At 34.4% G+C, this 27,719-nt stretch overlaps 2 protein-coding genes and 1 long non-coding RNA gene across 4 annotated transcripts; 2 read left to right on the top strand and 1 right to left on the bottom strand.

The window, feature by feature from the left end:
• Positions 1 to 1,002: 1,002 nt before the first annotated feature.
• On the top strand, positions 1,003 to 11,721 carry LOC143460629 (transient receptor potential cation channel subfamily A member 1-like). Its single transcript, XM_076958217.1, has 24 exons — positions 1,003 to 1,272; positions 1,565 to 1,624; positions 2,878 to 3,005; positions 4,958 to 5,093; positions 5,226 to 5,423; positions 5,547 to 5,720; positions 6,398 to 6,587; positions 6,819 to 7,026; positions 7,368 to 7,551; positions 7,641 to 7,748; positions 7,854 to 8,089; positions 8,166 to 8,283; positions 8,359 to 8,572; positions 8,660 to 8,775; positions 8,950 to 9,096; positions 9,156 to 9,368; positions 9,444 to 9,661; positions 9,822 to 9,939; positions 10,116 to 10,250; positions 10,381 to 10,578; positions 10,702 to 10,896; positions 10,987 to 11,055; positions 11,199 to 11,378; positions 11,466 to 11,721. Exons 1-24 carry the CDS (start codon positions 1,180 to 1,182, stop codon positions 11,565 to 11,567), a joined length of 3,738 nt encoding a protein of 1,245 aa, XP_076814332.1. The 5' UTR covers positions 1,003 to 1,179; the 3' UTR covers positions 11,568 to 11,721.
• A 4,677-nt stretch (positions 11,722 to 16,398) lies between these two features.
• On the top strand, positions 16,399 to 19,136 carry LOC143459941 (uncharacterized). 2 transcript variants are annotated; one of them, XR_013117811.1, is made up of 4 exons: positions 16,399 to 16,533; positions 16,655 to 16,766; positions 17,097 to 17,222; positions 17,345 to 19,136. It is a non-coding gene; the product is annotated as an uncharacterized LOC143459941 (long non-coding RNA). The 2 variants fall into 2 exon arrangements; XR_013117810.1 differs by having other exon boundaries at positions 17,097 to 19,136.
• Positions 19,137 to 20,060: 924 nt separating this feature from the next.
• LOC143460712 (uncharacterized) lies at positions 20,061 to 27,314 on the bottom strand. The gene is made up of 3 exons (XM_076958315.1): positions 27,101 to 27,314; positions 26,236 to 26,936; positions 20,061 to 22,652 (listed from the first exon to the last, which is right to left on the bottom strand). Exons 1-3 carry the CDS (start codon positions 27,279 to 27,281, stop codon positions 20,757 to 20,759), a joined length of 2,778 nt encoding a protein of 925 aa, XP_076814430.1. The 5' UTR covers positions 27,282 to 27,314; the 3' UTR covers positions 20,061 to 20,756.
• Positions 27,315 to 27,719: the final 405 nt, after the last annotated feature.

The following is a 27,719-nucleotide window of genomic DNA, read 5'->3' as shown; positions in this document are numbered from 1 at the left end:
CTTTGTTAGACAAGTAATGAATTAACATGTACGAGTGGTTGGTTACGACTTATACGTATGAATCGTAACTTCTAACACTTTGCTCCTATTAACATGGAACAACAATTGTGGGTTATCTTTCTTTGGCTAAATCTTGTTTCTATTGTTTCTTTTTCCACTCATTACCAAACCAATTTAATGCACCCTTGACCTGAGTGGGCACTGTAAAATATTGATATAAACTTGCTTGATATAAAGGTTACTGAAACTGTTTTTTGCCTAATGTGGCAAACGTTGTTTTGAAATGCTTAATGGGTTCTGTAAGCAATGTCGTTGGAAAGAACTATAAATTTTGCATTTACTCACCCGCTATCACAAAACAGTTTGTGAATAACGGAAGAACAGTTTTTTACTCAAAGCACAATTAGGGTTTTATTATTGACATGATTCATAAATATGAGTTAAAATACGGTGTTAACTGATTTTGCAAACGTTAAGTCCAAGTCCAAAAAATAAAACTTCATTAGTTTCTGGAATACACAGACAAACTCTTACCAGATTAAACCTGGCAGATCAACAATAGCTGTTGTTGGAGTAGATTTATGCACTCAATGTCTCGTTAGAGTTTGACAATACTGAAAGCGGGAGACACATCGTTAAAATTCCATCAAATTTAGGAATTAATCCAAACAATTTTTTAGTCTACTCTTTGTAGGCTAGTACTTGCCCGTTACGCGGTTTCACCACCGTCAAAGTTCTTTTAACAACAGTTTAATCTAGGGTATATCACTGGCTGACATCGTGTTTGAACAACAATTTAGAAACAAATGAATTTAAGTTTGGAGCGTATTAAAATTTATTAATAAAGATATGTACGGAGAGCAATCTTTTAAACCTGGCAAACCATTATACCCTATATCGTATCAGTATTCAGCTTAACTAAAGGAATTTCTCATCAAATGGTACTAGTCTGCACTACTATTAATTCTATCATTGCATTGCAGAATCAAAGTATAGAAACAAATAGGTCAAGTAGAACTTAGTGCTGTCAAGAAAATTTTAAAATCTTATTTATATACAGCAGTCCGCGTTTATATTTCTGTCGCCTTAGTGAAGAATAATAATAATAGAGCAATGTAGGGAAAAAAGAAACGAACAACTGACGATAAATATTCCAACACACGGCAGTTATTTGTGGATATGCATGCTACTTTCGATGTTTCGTTTCGTCAGAAGCAGAAGATCACGAAATCTCGTTACAGCGGAAAATCCACACGAAAGCAGTTGTATAGGGTAAGTGTTTTCAAAGAATGCTAATCCGATTGTTTCAATTTATGTAACGGTTATTGATGTAACTTATATAATAACTTTAACGTTATTCGTCTACTATTTTACTGGGTTAAGTATATCCTCTAAAGTAGCAGAAACACTTGTTTTTGATGTTTTTGGGACAGGCCAAGTAAACTATTTGTTTGGAATTTTAAAAGTCGCCGATGTTTTAGCTATTTGTGGTAGAACTAATGGCAGGTTCGTTGAACTTCCAACAATCAAAAACGATATTTACTTAAAAAAGTTTTTTTTTCAGACTAGGTCAAGGATGAGTGAAGAGGGCCCCCATTCTGATGCAACTGAAAGAATGGATATGGCAAGTAACTCTAATTCCAGATCTCTTTCGATTATAATTGTATCTCGGCGTAACAGTCCAATCAGTCGAGCCAGTCCAATATGCATAATTTTGAATAGGTGAAACCAACATAGGTCCTATTCCGCATGCGGTCTCAACTGTTTTCAAGATTGTATGAGCAAAATACCGTGTGTCTATATGTAAGCTTACATATATGGTGTACGAATCTCAGTCCATTTCAGAAAAACAATATAATCATAATTAATTAAATATTCAACATTCAGCATATAATAATCAGCTCAATCCATTTGTTAATTCAGCCCGGTCATCAAACAGAGGATAAATTGCTTAGTTGCTTACGCAGTATCAAAATGATCTCACTTTGTGTTAGGAAAGAAAGTAATGAGTTATCGATTTTTAAGTTTTTTTTCAGACATGGTTAAATCTGTTTGCAATTGTTTGCTTATTTTAGGTAGTTCTAAAGCAATTTTTGCCACTAACACCATGTGCACACGAAGAGCTACTTTTGAGTAGTCTATTTTTTGTCAATATATGCGCTGAAAATTAATTGCGTTATCGTTATTCTCAAGCATTTTCCTAAACAAATGTTCAAACCTATATTTGTTTGATGAAATAGTGACATTATTTTTTCACATAAAAATGCAAGCTCGGTGGTTTCAAGCAAAAAACGTCCGATAACTTTCAGTTTCAGTTTCTTGCAAAAAATGTCCGAAAATTCGTGCATACACTTTTCTCAGTCAAATGGTAAAAATTTACACAGAGTATCACATTCCAGTAAAATTCAAAGAAATCAAACGGATTCAATTTCAATTCGTTGTACTGTATAATCCACCTACCAAACGGCAAGACTATATATACACACTCATCAGCCGGTTAACAACTAAAAAACCAAGGGTATGAAAACATTACAAAATAGCCTGTATCAATCTTGGTTATTCGGGTAGACTATGAAGCTGAACTCTTATCAGAAAAAACCCGAGAAACAATTTCTGATTTTATTTTTATCTCATAATCAGTATCTGAAAGTATCCACATAAATAATTATGTTTTGATATTGTTATCAAATATGTCAGCTTACCCAGCGTACAATATAGTTGCATATAACTGTACAAAAATTCAATGCTTCCTGCAAAAAAATAATCTAAAGGATTTGGTATTTTATAAAATTGCATGCAACTAAAACTGGAACCCTTAAATGTTATTCAACGTTTGCAGGTATTCGTTTATATTGAAATTACTCGCTTTTCATATAGGCTATTCAAAGCGGCAATTTAGCAGAACTCATGCAAATACTTTCTGCACTATCCGAAGAACAGAAGGTGCTCTATTGCAATACGATCAGCAAACTGGGTGGTTTGACACTTTTACATGTAACTGCCAGGTATATACTGTAGCATCCTTGTATACTTTGTAAGTGAAAACCATGCATTACTTATTTATTCACCTATGTAACATTTACTCCATACTTTTTCATGCAAGTTTCAAAGTAGGTAACTGGGTTGGGAGTTTTAGTATTTTATGAAGTCACAGATACGTTGAAAATATATCCAAACATTGTATTAAACTAAGGGTATCGCAATGTTTGTTTGCGGTAAACGTACGGCCATCATGCAGGCTGAATCTATATGTCATTTGTTGGCGAGAACAAAGCGATATAGGATAACCTATATTGGAATAATCCCTCAAGACAACAGATAAAAAATAAACGCTTATCGACAGCTCTAAATATTTTGGTTAATTTTAAGAGTTTGGGTTCGTACAAGCAACAGCATTTAATAAAATTGAAAAAATTGCCAAGAAATATTTCGAATTAAAATTACGTAGCTTGAATCGTTTCGGAATTAGAATAACGTTAGGTGCCCGGATGGCCTTGACTTTGGCTGGATTTGTGCTGTGAGTGGAGAGGATTAATTATATACTGGTATAAGAGACAGCAGACATACAGACCAATTACACGCGATTCTTTCCATATGAACAGATGGTAGCCGTTAAAAGGTTATAATTAAACATGAATCAAGATGCAAATATTGACTTGTATGCTTAATTGATTTGCAAATAGCTATTTTTCGAGAAAGGGTAACAAATGTTACGCCTTGACCTTAAAAGCTCTTTCGGTTTTTACGGGAGAAGTTTCCCCCGTTTAACGTTAACCTCTAATAAACTTCTATTTTCTTGTAACTTAGGAACTTGGAAGTATAGTAGTAACTTTTTTCATGTACTTTCTGTTCAACAAAAGCTTTAGAAACCTTTGTAGCTTATTTAGGCTATAAACTTTTTTTTCAACAAAACAGCAGGTAACGTGAAAATAACAAATGTTTAAAGACACACAAAAAACGAAAATCAATAAGAAAATGAAAATTACGGTAAATCTTCATCGTTTAGCTTTACACATGTGGGCACGAAAGTGTGGTAAACATCTGAAATTACGTGTATACTCAAGTAGTCATCCCATTGACTGCGAACAATCCGCTAGGGTGCGGTCACGAATAAGAAAAGTTGATTGTTTAGCTGAGACCGGAAAACAACTTTTTGTTGTATTTGCAATTCGTGGGCATTTAAAGTTAAAGCTGTAAAACACAATAATCTTGGATCTTACAGCTTTGCACACTTGTGCAAGGGCGTATGATAGATATAGGCAACTTGCATAAAATACGATACATTATCAGAGCAATTGAAGTTACTAAAAATGTAAACAGTAGGGGTGGGAATGGATGCTCTGTTTTAAGTTTTCGCTGACCTGTTTTCATTACCGATTTATTTTGTTGCAACTACTTGCGATATTGGGATGATTATTTTCTTGACAATGAGTGCTTTCGCAATATTTTAACCTTTATTAAAATATCAGAAAAGTCACGCCGGGACGAAAAGCCCATCATACCAAACACAATTTATAGTTCTATTTTTTTCTGTTAGTTAGTTAGTCGTTTACGCATTGTAGAAACATAGCATTTGTAATTTGTAGCACAGTATTTTTTGTGTGCCTATATACTTTTCCATTCGCATATGTACTGAGGAATAATTCAAATTATCTAAAGGTAACCTAACTGTATCCTAATTATCATTGCTAAATCTAAATTTTAATTATCTAAATGATATCCTGAACGTTCAGTAACAAAAATTAATTATATTTTTCGTAAATCTAATCTAAAAAATATCCGAAACCCTCAAAATTATTGTTAAAAATTTAAATTATGGTAAAAATTGATTCTTTACAATGCTCTTTCTTACGTAGCTATTTCGGATTTTTTCAATGTGGACTTTGTGTATAGGCTATATGTATGTAATTATACACCACGTGGTATCGCGTTTGCTGAAAATATTTTGACTTGACAGACGCGGAGACGCAAAAGCAACGGAATTGCTTTTACAGTGTGGAGCTAAGGTTAACTCACGTGACAAAGAAGGGAAGCTTCCAATACATCACGCAGTTAAATTTTTCAAATCACGACATAGGACAACATTCCAGCAGGTTGTGCCTTACTCTTTTTAAGTTTTTATTGAGTGAAAAGTAAAAGTGGCAAAATGACACCTTATGAAATATCATTCACAGCACACTTTTGCTTGAATCATGGTAATTAGCAAAAACTATTTTGCTTTATAGCAAAAAACGACAAAAGACTCTTCAAATCGATTCATCACGGATGATAATTCACTGAAATGTCTTTGTGTTCTTCTGGATCATGGGGCTTATGTAAATGGCTGCGATAAATATCAATCCACCCCATTACATTATGCGTGCAACAAAGGTCATCTAGATGCAGTTGAATTACTGCTAGAGTCCAAAGATTTAATGCTGGAGGTTAAATTTGTGTTTTATGTTTAAGTTCTTAAAATAACAATAAGCAAATAAATTCTATTAAAGAAGATTAAAAACAAAATAGATACATGTATCATCTTTTTTTAACTCGTCAATGAACGACAGGTATACGATGACAATGGATCTTCCCCTTTGCACGAAGCATCGAAGGGCGGGCACCATGAGGTGGTCGACATCCTCCTATCAAAAACAGGAGATAACATGCAAACGTTAATTTCTGTACAGGACAAGAATGGCTACACCGCACTGCTCCTGGCTTGTAGAGAGGGCCACACTGAGGTACATCTTCTGTAAGGTCTCGTACAACACATTATGTATGACTTACATTAGTGTCATTTTAGAGTTGTTGAAATATTTTGTAATTGGTAGTTGAAATTTACTTGAGCTTGGGAAAAATATAGTTTAATGAACGCTAGATCTTCTCCTATTTGTCAGTCAGATGAAATCATGACTTCATGCATGTCATCAATTTTATCCTATAGTTTATATTATCGTTCCAAATCAATAAGAAGAAAATTAGATATTTATTGATATACAGGCTTTACGTATAAACAGTTTTTTAATGTTTAGCTTTGGTGATCGCTGAGACATATTACAACACTTTAATCTCGATATAACTGCTAATTTTCGACTGTAATTACAGAAGTCCAAATTTTAAACGATCGTTGCAGAAATTAAGGAGGCCGCTTTGGTGCCTCAAAACACCATCACTGTGTAATTGTGCATAGGCTTAAATGTAGAGTAATTCGAATGAGACCAAACAGTTTGTAAACGCTGTTCTCTTTAACAGAAAGATGCTTATTTGATTAGTGACCACTAAGTTGTTAAATAATATAACTAGTACTATACTGTAGCTGCATATAAACAAGAAACGTTATATAAAAAATATCGTTATTAAAAATATATATTTAATGTTAAGATATGTTAAATGTTCTCTGCTTGGTACTACACCCCAGGTTGCGAAGGCAATCCTTTTGTCGTTAAAAAACCCAAGCAATCTTCTATCAAGAATGCTAGAACGCGACTTTGCAGGAAATACTTGCCTACATTTTGCCGTAGAAAGCGGACAGGTCGAAATGGTGAAACTCTTGCTTAAAATATGGGATGAAACTGCGGTTACTTGCGAAAGCACTTACATGCACAAAAGTAATTTGCATTCTATTACGGAAAATTTTTTTAAAATGCACATAACCTTATAAGTTCCACGTATGATTTACTCGCTGTATAGTTTATATTATTTTATCATATAAATGTTTTGTAAACTTAAGTGTTCTCTATAGGCATGATAAAATGACAACTCGGTTTTGTCATTCTTTAAAATTTGTCATTCAATGTTGTCATAACTATACATTGACAAGCATGTTGTGTTAACTGTAGACAAAACAACTGAAAAATATGTGGACTTAAAACGTTTGGATGGGTACACTGCTCTTCACTTGGCTGTCGATGCACGTTCTTTGGAAATTCTTAAAGTTCTATTTGAAAAGGATCCTTGCCCACACGCTTGTGATGAGGATTTGGTAACACCTCTACATCTTGCAGCACAACACAACCATAAAGAATGCATGGAGTTTTTGTTGAGCAGGCACGTTAGCTATTGATAATGATGTGGCTCGGTAGCTGTGTGATTTGACCACCAATATAACCCAAGTCTTGATGCTTTCAAGCACGGCGTAAACGACGCTTGCTTCTGCTCAGTATAGTGCTAGTGAGCAGTTTTAAATTCAGGCAATGCAAAAATGCATCAGTTTACATGAACTTGCTCAAAGACAAGTTCTGTAAACGATCATCGCCAGCTTTAGGTCTGCAAAGACGTCCGAGACAACCTCATATTCTGCCCAAGGATAAGGCTCCTGATACAACATCGTACATTATTTTCTTATTTTATAGATTATCTTTATCACTTTGTATTATATTTTGTTTTAGAAAAAGTCCTATTGATGCGAGAGACCGTGATAATTTTACGCCGTTGTTAACCGCCTGCAAGATGGGCAACATGCAAGTTGTGCAATCGCTTTTGGATCATGGTGCAAGTCTTTACGCTTGTGATCATAGCTATAATAATTGCTTGATGTTGGCGGTCAAAGAAGGACACTTCGACGTAGTTCAGGTTAACTTCTACATAAGTTCATATCTTTGTCTAGAAAACTATACTTGCAGGCTGCAAACTTTATATGTTTAACTGTTTCTTGTCTTTAGATTCTTTTGTCCTCTCCTGGTATTGAGGCTCTACTGTGTGACACAGATCTATTTGGAAATTCTCTGTTGCACATATCCACTCTTCAAGGCGATGTCAATATTTTCAAAGTAAGAATTTACTCAATTACTTTAAAACTTCATTGATTTTAAATTTTCTACTTAGTATTGCGCAAAATCGCTATAATCAAACATTTTGCAATTATTCATGCAAAGATTTTACTTAATGCTGGAATCAAATGTAACGTTCATAACGACTTGGAGCAAACACCTTTGCATCTTGCCGCAATGGAAGACAATGTCGACATCATTTTTGAAATCATAACAACAAACCGTGTAACGATCTTCGATGAGGATGAAAAATGTCGAACACCTCTACATATTGCCTCACTCTATGGTTGTGAGACCGCTCTTGAAAAACTCATCGAGCTTGGCGCCAACCCGAAAGATATGTGAGTATTGGTAACTTATTTTGTAAACAAGTAAATGCGTTTTTAAGGCTAAAAGATAAAGTGGGTATCCTTTTAGCGATGCTGATTCGTGTACTGCACTTCATTTATGTGTTTCCGAGAAAGGAGGATTGACATGTGCAAAAATCTTGCTTAAAACGGAATCAACTTTGATTGACTGCAAAACAGCCGACATGGTAGGATACTTTTTTAGCTTTTTAAATAAATACGTTGTTGTAAGACGTGATCTGACAAAAGACATGCAACTTTAGGAAACTGTTCTCCACTTGGCATGCTACCATGGAAACGACGATCTAGTAAAACTTTTCCTGGAATATGATGCTGACGTAACGGTACGTTTATCCGATGGAAGGAATCCATTAGACGTTGCACTAGACGAAAGGAATGAAAGCTGTGCAAGAACCCTGATAGAGCATGTATCGTGGAAGCGTTCTCTTAGCAATGCTCTTCTTTGTTCGGGACCTGGTAAATCGGAAATATTTTAAACAATAAATCTACTTCTTTTTGTATTTTTATTTTGTTTAATAACCCAGCTAAAAACATTCCATTCAGGGCGAATAACAACTCCGTTCCGGAAAATGATCGATCAATTACCCGACGTTGCTGAGCTTGTCATGACGAAATGCATGTCTGATAATGGAGCAAGAATTGAAGATTCTGAGTATAAAGTAACGCATTGTAAAAAACTTGTATATTGTAGCCTGTATAATGGCTAATTTAATGTACACTATACTTTGACTGGGTTTATGTGTTGTGATTATTGAATACATTTTTTTACATTTTCATCCTATTACATATAGTATGCTTAGTATAAGTTATTTAAAGCGATTTCTTTCAAATAGATAGCTTACAACTTCGAATTCCTGGAAGATACATATTTGATCGCTGAATGGAGACGTCAGTCTGAATCACAAGCACTGTCTGCAAGTACATTTGCCAACCAGTCGGAGACCCACAAAACATCGCCGGAGATCGTCGAAACCCAGTTTGTAAGGATGTAATGTGATTTTTATTCTTTGCTCTTTTCACATTATTATGTGTTTTAAAGACAAATATGGCTTACACTAATGAAGAAAAAGGAATAACTCGACAGAAAACCAATCGTTATAATCGCAAAGCGCAAAAAGACCTTATGCCATGGGCTGTAGAATTAAGATCTGATGAAATATATGGCAAGAATGGAAAACTTAACAAGCAACAAGGGAAACCTTATGTCAACAAGTCATCCACGCTTTCTGAAAATCATCCAATGCATCTGATGGTAATCGTCATACTTTTAAGTATTTAAGAAAGAACCAATAACAGCTACATTTGTATACCTATTTATATCTTATAGGTTGAACACAATTGCCCGAGACTCTTGTCTCATCCTTTGGTGAATTGTCTCGCCAATCACAAATGGAAACATGTGCGCTACATTTACTGGTCGAACCTTTGTGGTTATCTTATCTACTTGATTCTGCTTAACATCTATATGTGTACGACGCCTCCGCGGTTTGCAATTAACAGCACCTTGGCACGGACTGATTTTGAAAATGGCGTGCATTGTATCAGGTATTTGGAATTATGTATCAGTTCTGAAAGAAACAATGATATTAACCGCTTTAAAGCAAATTTCTAACGCTAAATATTTATGACATTTCCTGCTCTGTTAGGTAATTATATTTACTTTTGAAAATGACCGTTAAGTGATGGCATTTCATAAACTTTTTAGAGTTATCTTTGATGCACAAAGTGTTTGGGGCTCTGCCTGCCAAAACAACAGAAGTGGTTTTCGTTATACCACCACTGTTTTAGTTATTTCATTTTCATCTATTCAATTGTTTAAAGAAGTAAGCATAAACCTAATTGGTTTTTCAAAACTTGCAGTATTTTCAATTATTTAAAACTTTAATGCAACATTATTGAAAAACTAAGCATAAAAATTAGCATCAATTCTATTAATATTATTCACCTGTAATAGAATAAATTAATTTGATTGAGGTTTTATTAATTTTATAAAAATTAGATTCTGCAATTTCTTCATCATCGGTACAAATATTTCTTGGATCCACTTAATTATTTAGAAGTAGTTCTCTACTCACTGTCCATTCTTGTATTTGTTAATACTGATAGTCTTGCTCAAGACACAGGAATAAGAGAGGTATGCACCCAATACAATGTACTGTTCAGGTTTCGCTTTTTAGTAACTTATTTGAATTAATGGATTTGTGATTAAAAAGTAATCATTAAAAAGTAATCACATAAAAGTATACACAATGGATCTATTGCAGGTTTGGCAGTGGCAGTGCGGAGCTTTTATCATCTTACTTGCGTGGATAAACTTAGTTTTGTACGTTCGTCACACGGGATTGGGAGTATATCTCTTTATGTTCCGAAGTGTCACATATTCTTTTATGCAGTTTGCATTAATTGTTCTGGTTTTTCTTGTGGGATTTTCTTTGAGTTTCTACGTGTTATTACAGAATCAGGTGAAATATATTTTGTATATACTAACTAATGTTAAACATAATAAAAATACGAAACGTGTATCAAAATCATTGCATAATTTTCTCCATCTGTGCGTTGCCTCAAACGAGGCTTTTATTTTCTAGTACGAATTTGACACGCCACTAACGAGCATGGTAAAAAGCTTAGTCATGATGATCGGTGAGTTTGATTACTCTAGTATATTCCTATCTCAATATACAAGCAGCAGCTACGCCGACAGGGTCAATTATGAGGAGAGTACTTACCTTATTTTCGTCGTTTTTCTTGTGATGATGAGCCTGCTAATGACCAACCTATTGGTAAGTCGCTGTGCTTGGAGAACTATGTAGTCTACATGTAATTTGTTTTATTAATTCAAGCTTAACAATTTATTCATAAATACTCATTAGGTCGGTATAGCTGTTGATGACATTTCGCTTGTTCAACGTAATGCAGCGTTCAAACGCCAGGCAGAACTGGTAAAAAATCTTAAAAATCCTTGCTCCTTACAATAACATTGAGGATGCATTTTCATAACAATTATGCTTTAAAGACAACTAATAATAATTTTCGTGTAATGTTTTAAATACTATTGTACAATCAACTTCGTTTTCATAAATAGGTTGAAAATCTACTAAACATGGAATTCGCATTGCCCGAATTCATTCGTCGCCGGTGGGTAATTCGAGAAAGAATAGTGCAACCAAATAAATATAAAAACCGACATTTCTTTATCAAGTTATTGATGGAAGAAAAGAACCTAAAAGCTTCTAAAATTGATAATTTTTTGCATCCATACAAGGTAAGTTGCAGTAAAGTTATGTACAAAAAGCTGTGGTAAACGTTTTACAAATGTATCATTTTACACTTGACTTTGTAACTTTAACAGACAGAAAACCAGAAGTTACAAGAAGAAATTAACTCTTTGAAAGAAACAGTTTGTCTCCTGACCAAAAGCGTTCAAGGATTAAAAGGGAACGAAAGATTGTAAAAATATAACTAAAAACAAATTGATCCAGCTTTGTTGTAACGCAGCTTGAATCACGCAAACACGGTTGAAACGCAATTGCTGGCTCACCATATTTGAATTTGTAGGCTACGTGAGCTTTATTTGGCATTATTGTCAAAATTAGTTTTGATAGTTTAAAATTGAATCTTGAATTAATCTTGAAATTAAATCATATCTTGAGGACTTGTTTGAAGTTTTAAATAAGTTATAATCTGATTTAGTGTATCTTCAAAGATGTTAATATTGCCTCTTAGGTAGCTTAGTAAACCAAAATGCACGTATACAACTCACAGTTAAAACCACATTTATCAATAAAATCGAGAGATTTTAACTGAGATAGAAAATAATCTTATGGAGTCAGTAACTGCGGTTTCACGCCTTCATGTGCAGGGTTGGCCGTAGGTCTATTTTGCGCTTTTCGGAGCTCAGCGCTGCTTCGCGACAAAAAATAATAATTGCCCTTTTCTTTTGCACAAACCACAATGGTGAAAAACTTGCAATAAGCCAAGAAGCGCTTGTATTGCTTGTGGACTATAGAGTATCTGCATTACGGACCTGATAAAGTTTATGGTTGGTTAATACTTCGTTATCGCGTTTAACTCTGGCAATGATGACATGTCAATTAATTTTGGAACTACAATTCACAGTCATGTAACATTTTTGCCCACTTGGTGTTGACAAAGAGTAATTAGGATTTCATTATGCACTCAACGGCCGCCACGAGCCCCAGTCTAAGTGTTGACAATAAAAGTCTTAAGTCAAGTCAAGTAAAATTACTAACCGGATCAAATCAAGCCAAGTTAAGTTAAAATATAATGCAAGTCAAATCAAGTCATGTCATTGGCTACACCGTTAACAGATCGTTCGTAACGAAATGAACTGTCTGTAATTCAGATGGTCAATACATAAACAACCAAGGATTTAATGAATCGCGTCAAGTTGCTTTACGAGACTTGAGTCAAGTCAAGTCATTTCAAGCTTTGACTCCAGTCAAGTCAAGTAATTTAACAATATGACTCGAGTCGACTCGAGTCAAGTCATTGACCCGAGTCATTACAGCACTGTTCATAATAAGGGAGGTTCTTTCGTCACCTGTTGCTGAACAGTCCGCCTTTAGTCTTTTATATCGTAACAGGTTTTGTTTGGCATATCATATTAGCACAAAGATACTATTTCATTTAATATTTTGCTTATGACATACTACTTAACTTTTGTTTATTTGTCTCAATTATGATTCAAAATGAAACCGACAGCTATTGATTATACAAAGATGATTGTTTGTATTTTATGAAATGCCTTTACGTATCAAATTACAAAATTAACTAAGGTCGCTTAACAAACCAGCTGTACCCAAAACGTAACTTAGCGTGTATTTCACAAACTTAGCTTTTTTTGTAAGATAGCATGTTTTTTACTGTTAACTCAAACATGGATAATGTAACAAAAGTGATTAAGTTATAAAAAAGTAATTTTTCCATTAGTATTAGAAGATAGTGCATAATAGTATATTTTTTTATTTTATTGTTCTACAATCTTTTTTTCAATTCTCATTAGATGTGGCAATAACGTTTGTGGAATTTAAAGAGAACAAACAGGATATAACAAGAATTCAACCAAATATACTGGTCAAAATAACATATGTTTCCGGCACAATATGGCGCTGTGGGGTCAGAATCATAAAATAACCAATCCAAAAAAACCTGTTCGATATTTGGCAGCCATTCATGTGCTGTACTTCTAGAAACCTTATTCAAGAAAACCGAAAAACCGAGCATCTTCATTTGATATTACAAAACTAAAATTCCACGTTTTGTACTAATTTACGGTAGAACTACCTCGCTAACTGCTGAATAATTGGCGATTTTATTTTTTAAAGCTAATCAATCTCTGTGATTGCGCTATACCTATCTTGTAAGCTTTAAGTTATGTGTTTCTTTATAAAGTGTTCTTTTAACGATAATCTCAAATATACGCAATTATTTTAATTTTGTACTTTTTCACATTAGTGAGACTTGATACTCACAAAAACGTTGGACAAATTGCACAAACCTTCAAACAAGATTGCACGAAAAAAAAACAGAGCAAACAGAAGTACATTAAAGATAGCAAAAAAAGGACACGGATGGAATGGTCTTGTCAATAAGTATTCACACTAAACATACAAAACAAATTAGATGTCGAAAAGTTTATAAACTTCATCTATGGCACAAATTAAAATATTCCATGAAATGCAAAGTGGAAAGCGTATTAATTTAACCTACCTTGAGATCATTTAAAAGTGAATTAAACGTTCTCTATGTATGCAGGAGCCAAAAATTTTATAATTAATTGTGAGCTTACTTTTTTGTATGATGCAAGTAACAGTGTCGTTATTTACATGATTTTTTGCTTGGTATTTAAAATGCAGAATCAGCTGGCTTAGTTAGCAAATCTGTTGTAAACGCATACTAATTTCTGTTTGGGATATGTTGATCAAAAAAAATCACCAAATGACAAAAATGGTTTTAATAAAACATTCATTTTCTGCGTCTCTGATAACAAATAAACCAAAGTCTCTTTGTTTTTTCGACAGTATTCTTGTTAAGGCATGGTGGATGTCTTTTCTCTTTGATAGTGATTCATTGTTCCTTGTTCGGGTATGTTGGGTTATGACTAAAAGGTGTAAAATCAATCTCCATGAAGAACAATCATTAGCTATGAACAATTGTGACAGTTTCTAAGAGCTTGCTTGTTTTCTGTCAATCAAATATGATGATAGGTGCATATAATGGAAATAATATAAATCCACAAAAAGAAATTTAATAAGTCTAAATTGAAAATTAAATAACCATTTTTACCCAACTACATAAATAAAATTACAATAAAACCCATATTTTCGAAAAAAAATAAGCTTGAACCCGATTGCGTTTTATTTTACATTATTCAAATTTTTTATAATCGTTTATTATAATATAGGACAACACGCAATATCACCTCACGGCATACATATGTTGTGCTTTTTTAATTTTATCTTGTACATTAGCTATAGATACTTTAATAACTATGCAATCTGTACATTTCACCGTAAAAACGTTTGATGGTTATCATCTTCTTTTTAGTTAGTTTTAAAATCATAAAAAATTATTTCCATGGAAAAACGTGAACAAAATACCGGAAAACAAGGCTATCAATGGGATAATTTTGTTTTGTCCGATTTTTACACATCGCATTGTAATGTAAGATTGTTTTATCTCAACGCATGTGAATTCCCTAATATTTTATTAATACAAAGTACATTATATCACATTTCATTTCCTGCTTCTAAGCCTAACAACTTATACGCATATAATGATCAAAACTTTAAAATATTCTTATTTTCTTACAGAAGAGTAACGCAGTTTTTGTTAAAGGGAAATGGTATTAAACATTTCACTACATATGAAGTAAAAATACCATTAAATCATTCCAGAATTGGTTAGCATAATTATTTCATTAAAAGTATCTTAATAATTTCAAAAACTTTCTATGCAACAATTTTCATTTCGCTTGTCTCATTTCATTCTATCCCACGAGAAGTTGGCAGCCCTGGAAATAATTACGCTTTTTGCATGACTATATATACAAGCCAAGGTAGCTAAGTTAATAAAATCATGGTTTAGTTATTTTTAAAATGGAAATAGTATTCCTATTATTATTATATCGTTTGCAATCGAATTTCAGTAGCAAATTACAATTTCTTTAACATCTGCGAAAACAAAACAAAACAAACCACGATAATAACATTATATATCACGTTAACATGTTCCTTGTACGATTATCTTATATTGTAATCCTTATTCACTATTGAAAAATATTTTTTCAATTTGTGAAGCTCCCAAAAAATTTACTATGACATCATGATGTACTGTATAACTTTTAATGCAATATCATATAGTCGGTCATCGAAACCATAAGAAAAGAAATAGGCTACATATTTTTGTATAGTACCAACGTCAGTTTTTGTGGCAGCAATTTAAATTAAAAATTTGGCAAACACTTCATCGACAAGGTTAAATAAACAGTATTCAACAAAATGTAAAATTGATTTTGTATTCAATAGAATTATGAACGTGTGGTAATTAATGTATATGCGTGGTTTCGCAACCCGTGCTGTAACCTGTTCATCATCATTTGCCACAAAAAGCAGCCATCTTTCGATTACCATATACACCCAGAAATGCACTTAAAACAACAACTTATTACTGTTACCTATCTTAAATACCCAGCGTAAATATGACATTAATTTGTGACGCCATTTTGACAAGCAGCAATGTCAAATCAAGCTAAAACTGTGAATAATGGCAGCACACTTAACCTAACCAATGCTATCGCTTTATCTCATCAGCTTCCTTTAAGTACCACTAACGGTCACTGGCCCTATTCTTTATAAATAAATTTCTTGAAACTTATAGTTCGAGGAACGACTGCATGATATCACAGAAAAGTACCATTTTAAACAGATATTTATATTTTCAGTAACGATGTATACTGAAACGGTGATGTTAAAATCTTTTTCTTACTAAACTAAATTCCACAAATGGTTATGTGAACTTGATATTTGTCCCTTGCGGAGCAGAACCAAATTTCAACGTTTTACGCTGTTTAGCACAATGGTGCTGATTGTTATCGTAGATCAATCGCTGGTGAGAAAATTGGATCGCTCGAAAAAACAATAAAACGAGTAAGCAAAATTTTGACAGACAAAAAGACATTGACCGTTATTTCAAGCGCTACGGTTGCCTGACTAAATACTTAAGGCTGCACGCATCTTTTACCTGGAGGTCTGTTGGTGAAATCTAAAGCTAGAAAATTTTCAAAAATTATCTCTTGCAGCTAATCAACCTAAGGTTACAGTTTTGTTGATTTTGAATGTTATAAAGTCAAAGAAATTGAAATAGGAAAAAGACAGAAGGAAGGAATGTTTTTTCAGGTGAACTAAAACATATTGTAAAACGTCGTAAATTTAGTGTTAGCATTTTTCTTTGCTACGGTTTTCTGTAGTACTTACCAACTTTTGTAACCTATTATTTTCAAGTAATTTAAATTTCTAGATTTGGACACTGCAACAAACTTGGCTCAAAATCGAAGAACAGAAAGAAACAAATTAACAGGAACTATGAATAAATAAAGTCAAAAGTGTTGAACTTAGAGCGTAAACCCCAGGTTACTAAAACTAGAAACATTGTGTAATTTACATAAGCAGTATCTGCATGGTAAACACAATTACTTTAAAATTTGTTTTAAAACTTAATTTTCTTCATATGTGTGCTGTATTGTTTGGAAACATTGCTCATCGCCATTTTGTTTTAGTTACTATTTCAACACAACATTGATGAGAATGTATGCCTACACGTATAAACTTTATGCCTAACGCAAAACATTATTCAAAAATCTGTTTAGGTGTAAACGTCTTGGGCTCACAGTATAACTGTATTTGCAAAAATATAGGTTTGAGATATGACTAGGTTCAGGTGTCAATATAAATTTTTGCAGGTCACTCAGAAATCGGCTGAATTGGAAGACAATGTCTTATGACGGGTACGTCTTAAAACAACATTCAATCAATCAATTGCTTGTTATACTGCTTGTGAAGGAGGACTGGAGTAGACAACATTTTCGGTAAATCACATAAGTATGAGTGTACAGTTGTACCAACTTTTGTAAACCCATCCAAATTGCTTTTCCTTGCATGGTAATTCCTATTTTATCCTGTAAGAAAAAGTGTTAATTCTTTTATTCAGCAAAATGAACAGTCTCTGGAATGAGAATATGTGGCGTCCCTTATGATCTGTGAGAAATCAACTTTGTGAAAATTTTTATCAGTTTGATGAAAGCTACATTAAACCAAGTTTGACCACCTGTTTTAGCATACCTTTAGAGATCAACAAGTTTGTTCAGTGAGACTTGTATATAGAGTGGCTTACTGTGAAAATTTGCCAAGAAATAATTTCGCGTATCCATATTTTACCACAAAGTAGAATTTCCCTTGTCGAGCTGCAAGAATCCTACGTTTTCCTAAGCATCTCAAGGATCAATTTGTTATGACGGTAACTTGGGATAATCAAGACAAAAATTTCCATCCTTGCTTTAACGGGTTTAAGCGCTTATAATGATCACGTGGGAAGGTGACCAGCACTGTTGCTTCTGTGTATCGTTTTCAGCGAGCATGAAGATTCGCAAAATAAACAATCTGGCGCAGAGCACTCAAACACAACTCAATTCAGAGCATGATTGCTTGATTGTTGTGTTTGCACGCTTGGATATTTTATTAGCCACCGCTCGAAAAGCTGAGTTTTTGCCTAATCCAGTTGTTTTTTCACTACATTGCTTGTTTGAGGGCATGATCGATATCTTTGGTATGTGATAAACTAATGTGCAATAACAAATTACCCTGCTATGGACCTGCGCCCCACTCATTGGAGAAAACGTAATAATTTATTGCTATTTTAACAGGTTTTGAGTCTTTGCAATAAAACGAAACCAAAACGACAAAGAAAAGAGGTTTAGTGGTTTAAAAGGCATGGTAATGACCAATCTTGTTTTATGAAACATATATAAAACCCTGATTATAACTGCTATTATTTATAACCGTATATGATAATGTGCCTTGCTGTTATATGGTATTCATATGTTTATACGAAAATTATTTAAGAATGTTCTTCTCATCACTGTATCTTTGCAACATGTTAAAAGTATGGTTCATACAGCATAGGTTGATCTTATTCTAAAATTAAACAAAACGATTTAAGGTTATAATAACGAAAGTCCTTCAATTTCTCAAATCAAATTTTCCTAAATAGTGATTTGACAGTTTTGTAAGGCAACAAAAGAAGTAATTGGATACTGAGTATAATATTGCATAATAAGCAATTCAAATATTTCATAGATAAATAATCAATTAATCCAGTATAACAATAGCAATAATACATATTCAATTTTAATGTTAAATTATAATAAATTTAAATCAAACGAGAATGAAATCTAGCAAATTTGAACAATAGGTTATTGATGTTTTTGATTAGATATTGAAAAAGGGATTTGTCCAAATTAGTCTTATATGAAATAATACACATATATATAGAAAGAAGAAGTGATTTTATTTTGTTTTAAAGATATAAGGGTAAAAAGTTGGTGCAGTATTAAGTCTCTTTCTTTTATCGTGAAATGCTTAGAACAGACTTGTTTTGAAGGACTTGAGTCGAGATAGCAATCTAAACTTTTCCATTTCGCTGGGTAAGTTTTTCTTTTTCGTGAACTGATAATGAATTTGTTTGAAACGGGTTAGATAAAAGAGACCGACAAACCTGACATCTTCTGTCATGGAGTCGCATCATACTTTAAAATCACGCCTCACACTGTGTAAAGACAAAAAATAAGTTTTCACCATACTGTCCACCTGCTTTCACTGATAGTTTTATGATTAACTGGAAGGTTGCAATAGTGTATTTACTGTATTTCATTTCGAATTTTTCTTATTTAATTGTAACGTGTTCTTATACACTAGGAAATGTTTGTTGTTCAACTGTCTTGAAATATGAGAAATTAACATCAATGAAATAAAAGTAATGTTGTGCTTATGACAAATAGTTTTAACTGTAAGGGAATATATAAAAATTATAGGGAGATTTTAAAAGTCTAAAGACGCGTATACATGAGAAAAGTCTGTAAAGAATTAAGACAAAGATAACTGAAGGGCTTTACTCCGTCTGGGCTTCACACGTTCTCGAGAAAAACCTTGCATTTTAAACCCAAAGTGAAGAAAACTGCTGAACCATACCCAATCCCTTTCATTATAAACCATGTAATCATACAGATTTAGCCTAAACACATGTGTCTTGATCTAAAATATTTCCTTTGCGAAACTCACCAGTGACAAATTCTGTTTACATCGCATATATAAATAAGAAGATATCCAAAAGAATCGGATACCGGCGTGAAGTTGATTACCCTTTTTTTAGTTACTAATTCAAAACGTGAAGTTGGTTACCTTACGTGCATATTTTTTAATTAGTGCTATTCGCATATCAATTTTATTACCTAATACATAGTTAAAGGTAAACTTATTCCTTTACTTATTCGTGTGGTTAAAGATGTTTGCCGACAATGAATCAATATCCGAAAAAGTAAGTAGCACGGAACCGGTAACTACCTTCACCCTGGTGAATAGGATTTCGTCTACAAAAATTCACCATAAGGATACATACAACGCCACAACGCCACAACGCGCACCGTTATCTAAGGACAAAAACCTTTTCTATAGTGCTAGTGCTAAACTATGCATTCCTATAGAGTGCAGTCTTGTAACGTTTTATCATTTAACATAAACAGCAAACAGGTTGAGAAAAGATAGCAAACTTTCCACTGTTCCGAATCAAAGGACGTGATATCTAGTCATTGAACGTTTGAAAGCGTTTTGTTCGGGTGTATAAGCAACAGAAAGAACATAAAGGCACAAAATTAACATTGAGAATTTTATTGTGTAAAGCATAATCGATCGCAATATATGCAGATATTTTATGCCATTTTCTCATACTGACGTGGTGGAATGAAAATTTTTAAATATAAGTTGCATTTACATCTCCTGAAAATATGTGTACAATCAGAGGCAAAAACAAAGCTCTACAAGATTCATAACAAAATTCATGACCATAGTTAGAATGTTATTAACTCATGCCCACAATTCTAGAATAGCTTATATCACTTATATTAAATAGTACAGAAAATTTCGAAATGATGTTCCTGTTTCTTGTTTTTTTGAAAAAAATTTACGCTGAGGTAGACCAAATTAAATATATGCTTAACATCAACATGTTACCGACGTTTTATTGAATATTCTGCATTTAAAAATACCTATGGATTTTCGAACATGTGTTTTTCATTGTAAAACTGACAGCGTTTACAATAAATGCAAATGAGACACCACATATATAGTACGTTTTGGGCAAAATAGCGATTATACTTGCTAATTGGAATACATTTCGTAAAACTGTCGAGTCTAAAGACACAAAGAATAAATGCAATAATGAGTTACGAATTTATACTTTACCTTCGCTGAAAACAACAGGTTACACGAGAATTTAAAAGCTACGCAATTTTTGCTTAAGGTTAAAATACGCAAAATATTTTCAAAAACTACGAGATATAGTACTAAACTTAAATGGAAGGAATGTAGCGTTCAAAATTACCATAACCGCTGGCAGATCTCATGTATGAGGTGGACGATAAAGTATTTAGCTGCGGAGTCTGCAAGGTGGTAAAGTCAGCACCTAAATTTGTTACCCCAGTACTGCCTTCACTGTGATAGTGGTGAACAGGACTAGCAAAAGTGCCGGGATAGGTGGATCTTATCGGCAGATTTGAGCGTCTCTGATTGCCGCTACCAATAAACGGAGTCGTCGAGGTCATTCCTGACGAATAAGCTTGCATGCTCATGGAAAGCGAACCGGGTGAATTTCCGGGAAAAGAATATGACGATGCTCCACTTCCAGATGCAGAATCTGCGGCGGGATTTGTGGGTGGCATGCATCGCATAATAGGCGGAGTCATTCCAGCGTATCCACCCGAAGGGCTCACGGTATTATTTGTTGAGGAATTTCCGTGGCCGTGAGAAACCGGCGGAAGCACCGATGCATCTCTATCAGGTTGCCGAGTTGGATCTTGCCTGGAAGAGTGAAGACCGTTGGTTCTGCCTGTTTCATTATACAGGCTTCCCTGCATATCTTCTGTTGGGTGGTCGGAAGGTCTACTGCATGAACCGATGATATTTTCGATGCTGAACATACGGGGATTTGGGTTCGATGGAGATGCTGCCATTGGTGAAGGATAATGGCTCAGCATTTGATGAGGTGCTGTTCCAGTTCCTACAGAATGAATTATAGGAGACAAATAATTGCCATGCATAACGCCAGGTTGACCGTAATAAGCGTTGGCAGAGGGGTGCTGAGTGCCATAGGCTTTCATCACATTTGTCGGTGTAAAAGCGCTTTGATCTTGCATGTAGGAACTAAGCAAGGCTTTCTCGGAGTCGGTGCGCTTGAATCGCTTTCTTCTGCGCAAAAAGGAACCATTATCGAACATGTCTTCAGCAGCTGGATCTAAGGTCCAGTAATTACCTTTTCCCGGTTTCCCGGGTTCTCGTGGTAGTTTAATAAAACAGTCATTTAAAGTCAGATTGTGACGAATAGAATTTTGCCACTTTTTGTTCTGCTCTCGATAAAAAGGAAATCTTTCCATTATGAATTTGTAAATCTGACCCAAAGTGAGCTTACGTTCGGGAGAACTTGCCACTGCCATGGCTATTAAGGCAATATAACTGTAAGGGGGTTTGCCCCGCTGTATGGGGCGCTTCCTTCGACGTCCAGAACTTGTGGTTGTCACAACGTCTGGGTCCGATACCGCGATAGAACTTGAACAAAGAGATGCGTCATTTCCAATACTTTCTCCCGTATCTGACAGCTCCTTCCCAGTATCTTCAGCGTTGTTGCAGCCAGCGTCTGAGAGCGCTATATCATCAACACTGCAGTCACTTAGTTTAGACACACTCGCAGAAATGTCGACGTCAACGTCACCGACATCACACTGTCCCTCTGATTTGCCTGCTTCAACCGAATTAATTTGTTGAATTTCATGTTCGGGTTGCGGTTGAATAGAAGTTTGGTGACCGCTTCTGTCCCTGTATCTTTGGTATATGCTATCTTTGTTTGAATGAGATCGGTTTTTCTGATACGAATCATTGCCGACAGGCGGAGTAATTTCTCCACTAGACCGAACCGATTGAAGTTCGCAGCTGGATGTATTGCTAACTTGCTGCTGGGGCCTTTGGTTGATTGACATTTGGGGGAGGTATGATGACGCCATATGAAATGCAGGATAAGGGAGGTTTTCGATTGTGTGTGGATCACTAGAATGCTCATAGGCCTGGTTGGCTTGGCTTGCAAAATGATGATCTGGGTAAGGCTGATAGGAACCCATCGCATGAGGCTGAGCTAGCGTCTGGTGATGGTTTGATGAAGATTGAAGATGATTGTTCGAATGGTGGATACCTTGAGTCTATAATAAAATGCAAAATGACATTAAAAATACATCTAAGCAAAATTCACTTTGACAATGTCGGTAAAAAGTTCGCTAGTAAAAAGTGATGTATGATCGTGAAAACGAAATAGTTTTTATGTGCAAATATTTATCATGTATTTTATTTTATGAATAGCAACCTAGCAGTAAAACGGAATTTCTATTTATTGTACTTTCAAGCTGAGCCATTTGCTCAACAATGTTGCATTAGTTACCGTATAAAAAAACATTTAAGGTAGATGTACAGAAAACTATAAATGCAAGTCTTTCAGCAAAAAACAGCTAAATACGTTATATACAAAGTGTATATTTTTAGCTTGTATAATTTAAAAAATGTTTAACATTAGAAGATAAATATATATACTGATAGGTCTATCTACACAGTCCATAAGCAATGAGCGAACACATTATGATAATTTTGCATTTTAATAACAAGTTTTTAGTATTGGTGTAAAACCAAAAATCCGGAAAAAGTAGCTGATAAGTTATATGCCGACCTTTAATGTGTTTCCGATAATGGGGTTTTGACGCTATACTCGCCGATGCGTTGAAGAATCAAAAAATTGGTGCTAATAATACAAACGCATACTTGCATTGGAAAATATTATCAACAGTCTAAAATCCATAGACAGCATTGACAAATCGAAGAAACAAACTTGTGCTGGGTTTCGTTTCAAATTTCATACCGGTATACCGGTAACCAATATGCAACGGTTATTGCCACGGTAACATATCACCAAACAAAATTTAACTTATTCAGATAAGATAAACTTACACTATCTATTCTTTCTGCAATTTCTTACTGTCCTTATACAATTAATAACTGCTTTGCTGTCGCCATATTGTAAAACGACAACCGAGTTGTCATTAATTATTATAAGAACAGTTATGCAACAAATTTATTACCCCATCCTACTTACAATTTTACTTCCTGTTTTAATTGATTAATAATTAATTGCATTTGATAGTAACAGAGGAAAATCTATTGTTAATGACGTGATTTTTAATTTCAACCGAGACGAGCAAAATGGCGCTCGCCTAGGACGGAGGTGACATTTACCGCGAAAATGTCTATGGACACCCGGCCAAAACTTACCATTGCAAAATGCGTTTGCAAGTTATTGCGATTTTCTACAACCACAACCTAATTGCTTCAATGAAGTAATTAAAATTAACTTGGGAAGAAAAACGGCAAATATCGTTTCGTTTCATTGCAAAACAATTAAATTCAGGTTAGATATTCTTGTGAACATTTTAAAATTACTTAGAAAAAGTCAACCGACTAATTCAGCGTAGCTTTGAGAAAAAACAAATATTTACATTGCAGAAGTCTGTTGAATTATGATTACGTTTTTGATCGACGAGAAGTTAATTTTTATTTGATAAGAAGTAATTGACCATGAAAACATGATGAAACTTTTTGCCATAATTTTACGCTTTATGTTGACTTGTACCTGAAAGTTATATAGAGGTGAACGTCGGCTTCAATTATATTTATTTAGGTTAAAGAGTGAGTGAAAAAAACTTGAACAACGCATCGATTTAAAGCTTGCTTGGATTTTGTGTGCTGGAAATTTTAAAACAGTCAAAAGAAGCCACAAACAGCAAATATCCTTGCAAGTTATAGGCATTGATTTTATTTAAAAGAAACAACCTGTGGAGGGTACAACATTCTTTGCTATACGCACATTTAGCTAATGCTTCTCGTGCTAGGCAAATATATTCCAAATAAAACTTAAAACGTTTGTTATTTAGGCAAAGAGACTTGTCAAACGTCATTACATGGCTTATGAAGATTGCATAAGTTTATTACAACGAGCTTCCTACTTACCTCGTGATAATAAGTCAGCATATTTAAAAATATCACGAAGATGGAGATAACTCGTGCGCAGTGACCAGAATTCCAAAACCAGTACAAATAAAAAATAAACTAATTTGACTCGTTTGCAAGTATCGTTTTTTAACAACAGCGTTAACAACCTGTAGGGAAAAATTTATTCCATACAACATAAATATTGGTATTTCGAAAAAATTAATTTGACAATATATAACAACATAAGCCTCAGTTGCCAATACTAAACCACTCACTTAGCTAAAACAATTAACAGTGTATTTCTGTATTACATATAAATTGGAACGATATGAAAAGTAAATATCTGTTTGTCGGTTGTCGTTCAAATGACTAATATGTCTCTCTAATATTATTGCTGGTTGTAACTTAATCCTGGCGCTGTGGATCTTGTGTCGGCGTACTTTCTAATATAGGGAGGTATTTTTAGAGACTCAGGGAAAGTTCTAAATCCCCGTAACTCGTGTATAAATAAGAGAGCAAGTGCAGGCTTAACCTTAATCTTTCTGAAAATAAAGTTGAAGATAGGTGCAAAAGATTTCGCATACGTATGGGGAATGAGGCAGAAAATATATTGCGTAGAGATTTTTCAAATTGCTTAAACTAAAATATCAACTATAGGGACATCTTAAATTCTTACCACCAGGTATATTCCACCTAGTAATTCAATGCAAACGTTTAAAAAAAAGTGAAACCTCATTAAATCCTTTTACTACTGCTATACGTATTTCCATTCTCCATCAACGAATCTCCCCTGACTGCATCGTTCCGCCATTTTTTGTTGTTTTTAAACACACTATTCTATGCTGCTGTCATACATAATTAAGACGTAACTCCTGCTGGTGAAGGAATAAACTCCAAAAACGTAAAGCTAAAGAATCTACAAAATTATGTTTAGTGGTTTTAATTTCATAAATTAAGTTATTTTTTGGAATGTTGATATTGTAAAGCATAGCTACAGAAAATGCGACTTTCCTAGCAGTTGGCACTGGACAGACATACTTAAACTATAATACAACATCACCCTTTATCAGGCTTGCCTTGCGTTGACTGATAGGTATTTTGATAACTTTTACCTGGCCAGTCAGGACGGCACCCTTGTTCTACTGTCTGCTTGTGTGAAGGAATACCTGGGTACCTAAACAACGACCAGTGAGTCAATCTACCACGAAGACAAGAAGCCTCTCCGCTCGACAGATCACTCTTTTGGTCTCGCTCGGTTGGCAATCTTTTGCGTTTCCGCCTTTTTCTCCTTTACCCAAAAGTTAAACTACGCCGAAGTAAGATTTTTGATTGATGAAAACTTTTTGCTTGATTACCCTTTGTCATTTTCAAATCACTAGCTCATATTTCAGCATTGGCGATATTAGTTATCAATGCTTGCATGCTTAGAATACTGTTGATATCATTTATTATACATGTTCATTAGGTCCATAATAATAGACTCCGCTGTTTTTAACAACGTTACGCACTTGATGCTGTTTCCAAGCAAAGCAAAGCCTTTATCGTTAAACACGAGCTTCAGTGAATTTAATTCTGAAGTTTTCTTATAATGGCGAATATTGTATAAAATTATTTGCAAGCTCGGTTTTCCGGCTTTTATTCTCTTTCACTGCTATTTGCACAACACAAACACTTTGAATCATGTAGATAAATATACCTAAAACTATACAACACTGATATTTAAATCAATGCAATAGGTAAGAAAGATACCTTATACTGCATCGGAGACATCGAATCGTCTATTGGCGAGTCTCTTTTATTTGTTGACAAATGTGCTCTGTCATACCCTTCACTTGATCTTTTGCTTTCAACAAGTTTTCCATTACCAGCTTTTTCTAACAGCAGAAGAGGCGGAAGTCGTATGCCTGGCAATGAAGTGGAGGTATTTTGTCCCGGTGAAGTTTCTTCTGTAGCAGTTGGCTTGATCTCGTCACTTTGCTGGGCATCGTTGATAGAAGTCGGCTTAACGCTGTATGTCGAACTGTGGTCCAGATACACAAGGTCAGCTGGACCATTTAGAGCGAAGTCAGGATTTTGTTCTGGCAAACTGCGACCTTTTTCATATTCGTAGTCAGTAATGGAAGATACAAATGGTTGATAACTGGCGTAGGTTGAGGAGCTGGACAAATAAGTCGGAGATGAGAATGCCTGCAATACGTTGTTGCCACACGTTGACTGAGTCAAATAAGAAATCTGGTCCGATCTTGTGGGCATGTAGTACGCATTATCCTGCATCGTTTTTTCATTGTTTGTAGCTTGTGGAAGGCGAAAAAAGGACTCGGAGGCATCTCTGCTAGACCGGATACCAATGAGCGATGAAGTTTCTTCACTCAACTGTACGCTTCGTGTTTTTGCTGAATCAACATCTACAAAGTTTCCGGTGGAAGTCATGAAGTTAAATGGTGTACTACCTAAAATGGGGAAAAAGTATTTAATAGTTTGTGTCGAACAAGGAATTGAATCACTGTTTGAATAGCGAAAACTTTGTCATGGAAGAGAAAATCTATGATACAATTTCTTTTAAGTTTTAAACGTTAAAAAGCCAAAAAAGTATTAAAATATCGGATTTACGAACCTGCTTCTGATTTAACTCCAATCAGCTCAGTTATATGTTGGCGATTGGTTTTAAATTCTGAGTTTTCGGGGCTTCTTCCCTCCATAGCTATGACTCTGATCGGATTAGAAGGAGTTGGCGAATTGGAATCCATGCAGTCACTCAATAATACTGGAATCATATCTACTGCTCTTAGGCTCATAACCCTTATAAATCGCTACCTACCGAATTTCTCCTAAATTAAGTTTGTTCGTTAGTCTGTTTCCGAAACGTAATCCACCGATTTATAAGTCGACATAAAACTTTCTAAAAAAATACCATTTAATAAAAATTGGTTTGGTTTCTTTATATTTTTACCAAAGGCTTTTCATTTAAGTGCTTTCTTTTTTTATCGTGGGAACACTTATCTTTCTTTTCAATGCTTGTCGACTTGAAACTGATTTCTCAACGTAAAAGAAAAAAATCAGTCTTACAATCATGTTTGTATGTCAGCACGACGTCTACGACACACGCAAGTTGTCGTCACTATTGTTGCTTAACAAAGCAAAATACTTTGGGCAAATATTCAACAAATTCGAATAGGGTTGGTAAAGCAGATAACACTAGAAAATAATTTCACTTTGTTCGTGTCTGACATCGC

Source organism: Clavelina lepadiformis, chromosome 5 (genome assembly GCF_947623445.1).
Source record: "Clavelina lepadiformis chromosome 5, kaClaLepa1.1, whole genome shotgun sequence".
Classification (NCBI taxonomy): domain Eukaryota; kingdom Metazoa; phylum Chordata; class Ascidiacea; order Aplousobranchia; family Clavelinidae; genus Clavelina; species Clavelina lepadiformis.
The sequence above is the reverse complement of the archived record's forward strand: the minus strand, read 5'-3'. Positions and strand labels throughout refer to the sequence as shown.

Bases quoted from the DNA above. Each gene is read 5' to 3' on its own strand.
- LOC143460629 (XM_076958217.1), top strand. From the start codon at position 1,180: ATGCATGCTACTTTCGATGTTTCGTTTCGTCAGAAGCAGAAGATCACG. The intron at 8,776-8,949 runs GTAACGCATTGT...TCTTTCAAATAG, and splicing joins TTGAAGATTCTGAGTATAAA to ATAGCTTACAACTTCGAATT. The intron at 11,379-11,465 runs GTAAGTTGCAGT...TAACTTTAACAG, and splicing joins ATTTTTTGCATCCATACAAG to ACAGAAAACCAGAAGTTACA.
- LOC143460712 (XM_076958315.1), bottom strand. From the start codon at position 27,281: ATGAGCCTAAGAGCAGTAGATATGATTCCAGTATTATTGAGTGACTGC. The intron at 26,937-27,100 runs GTTCGTAAATCC...TCCCCATTTTAG, and splicing joins TGGAGTTAAATCAGAAGCAG to GTAGTACACCATTTAACTTC. The intron at 22,653-26,235 runs GTATCTTTCTTA...ATTTTATTATAG, and splicing joins TGTCTCCGATGCAGTATAAG to ACTCAAGGTATCCACCATTC.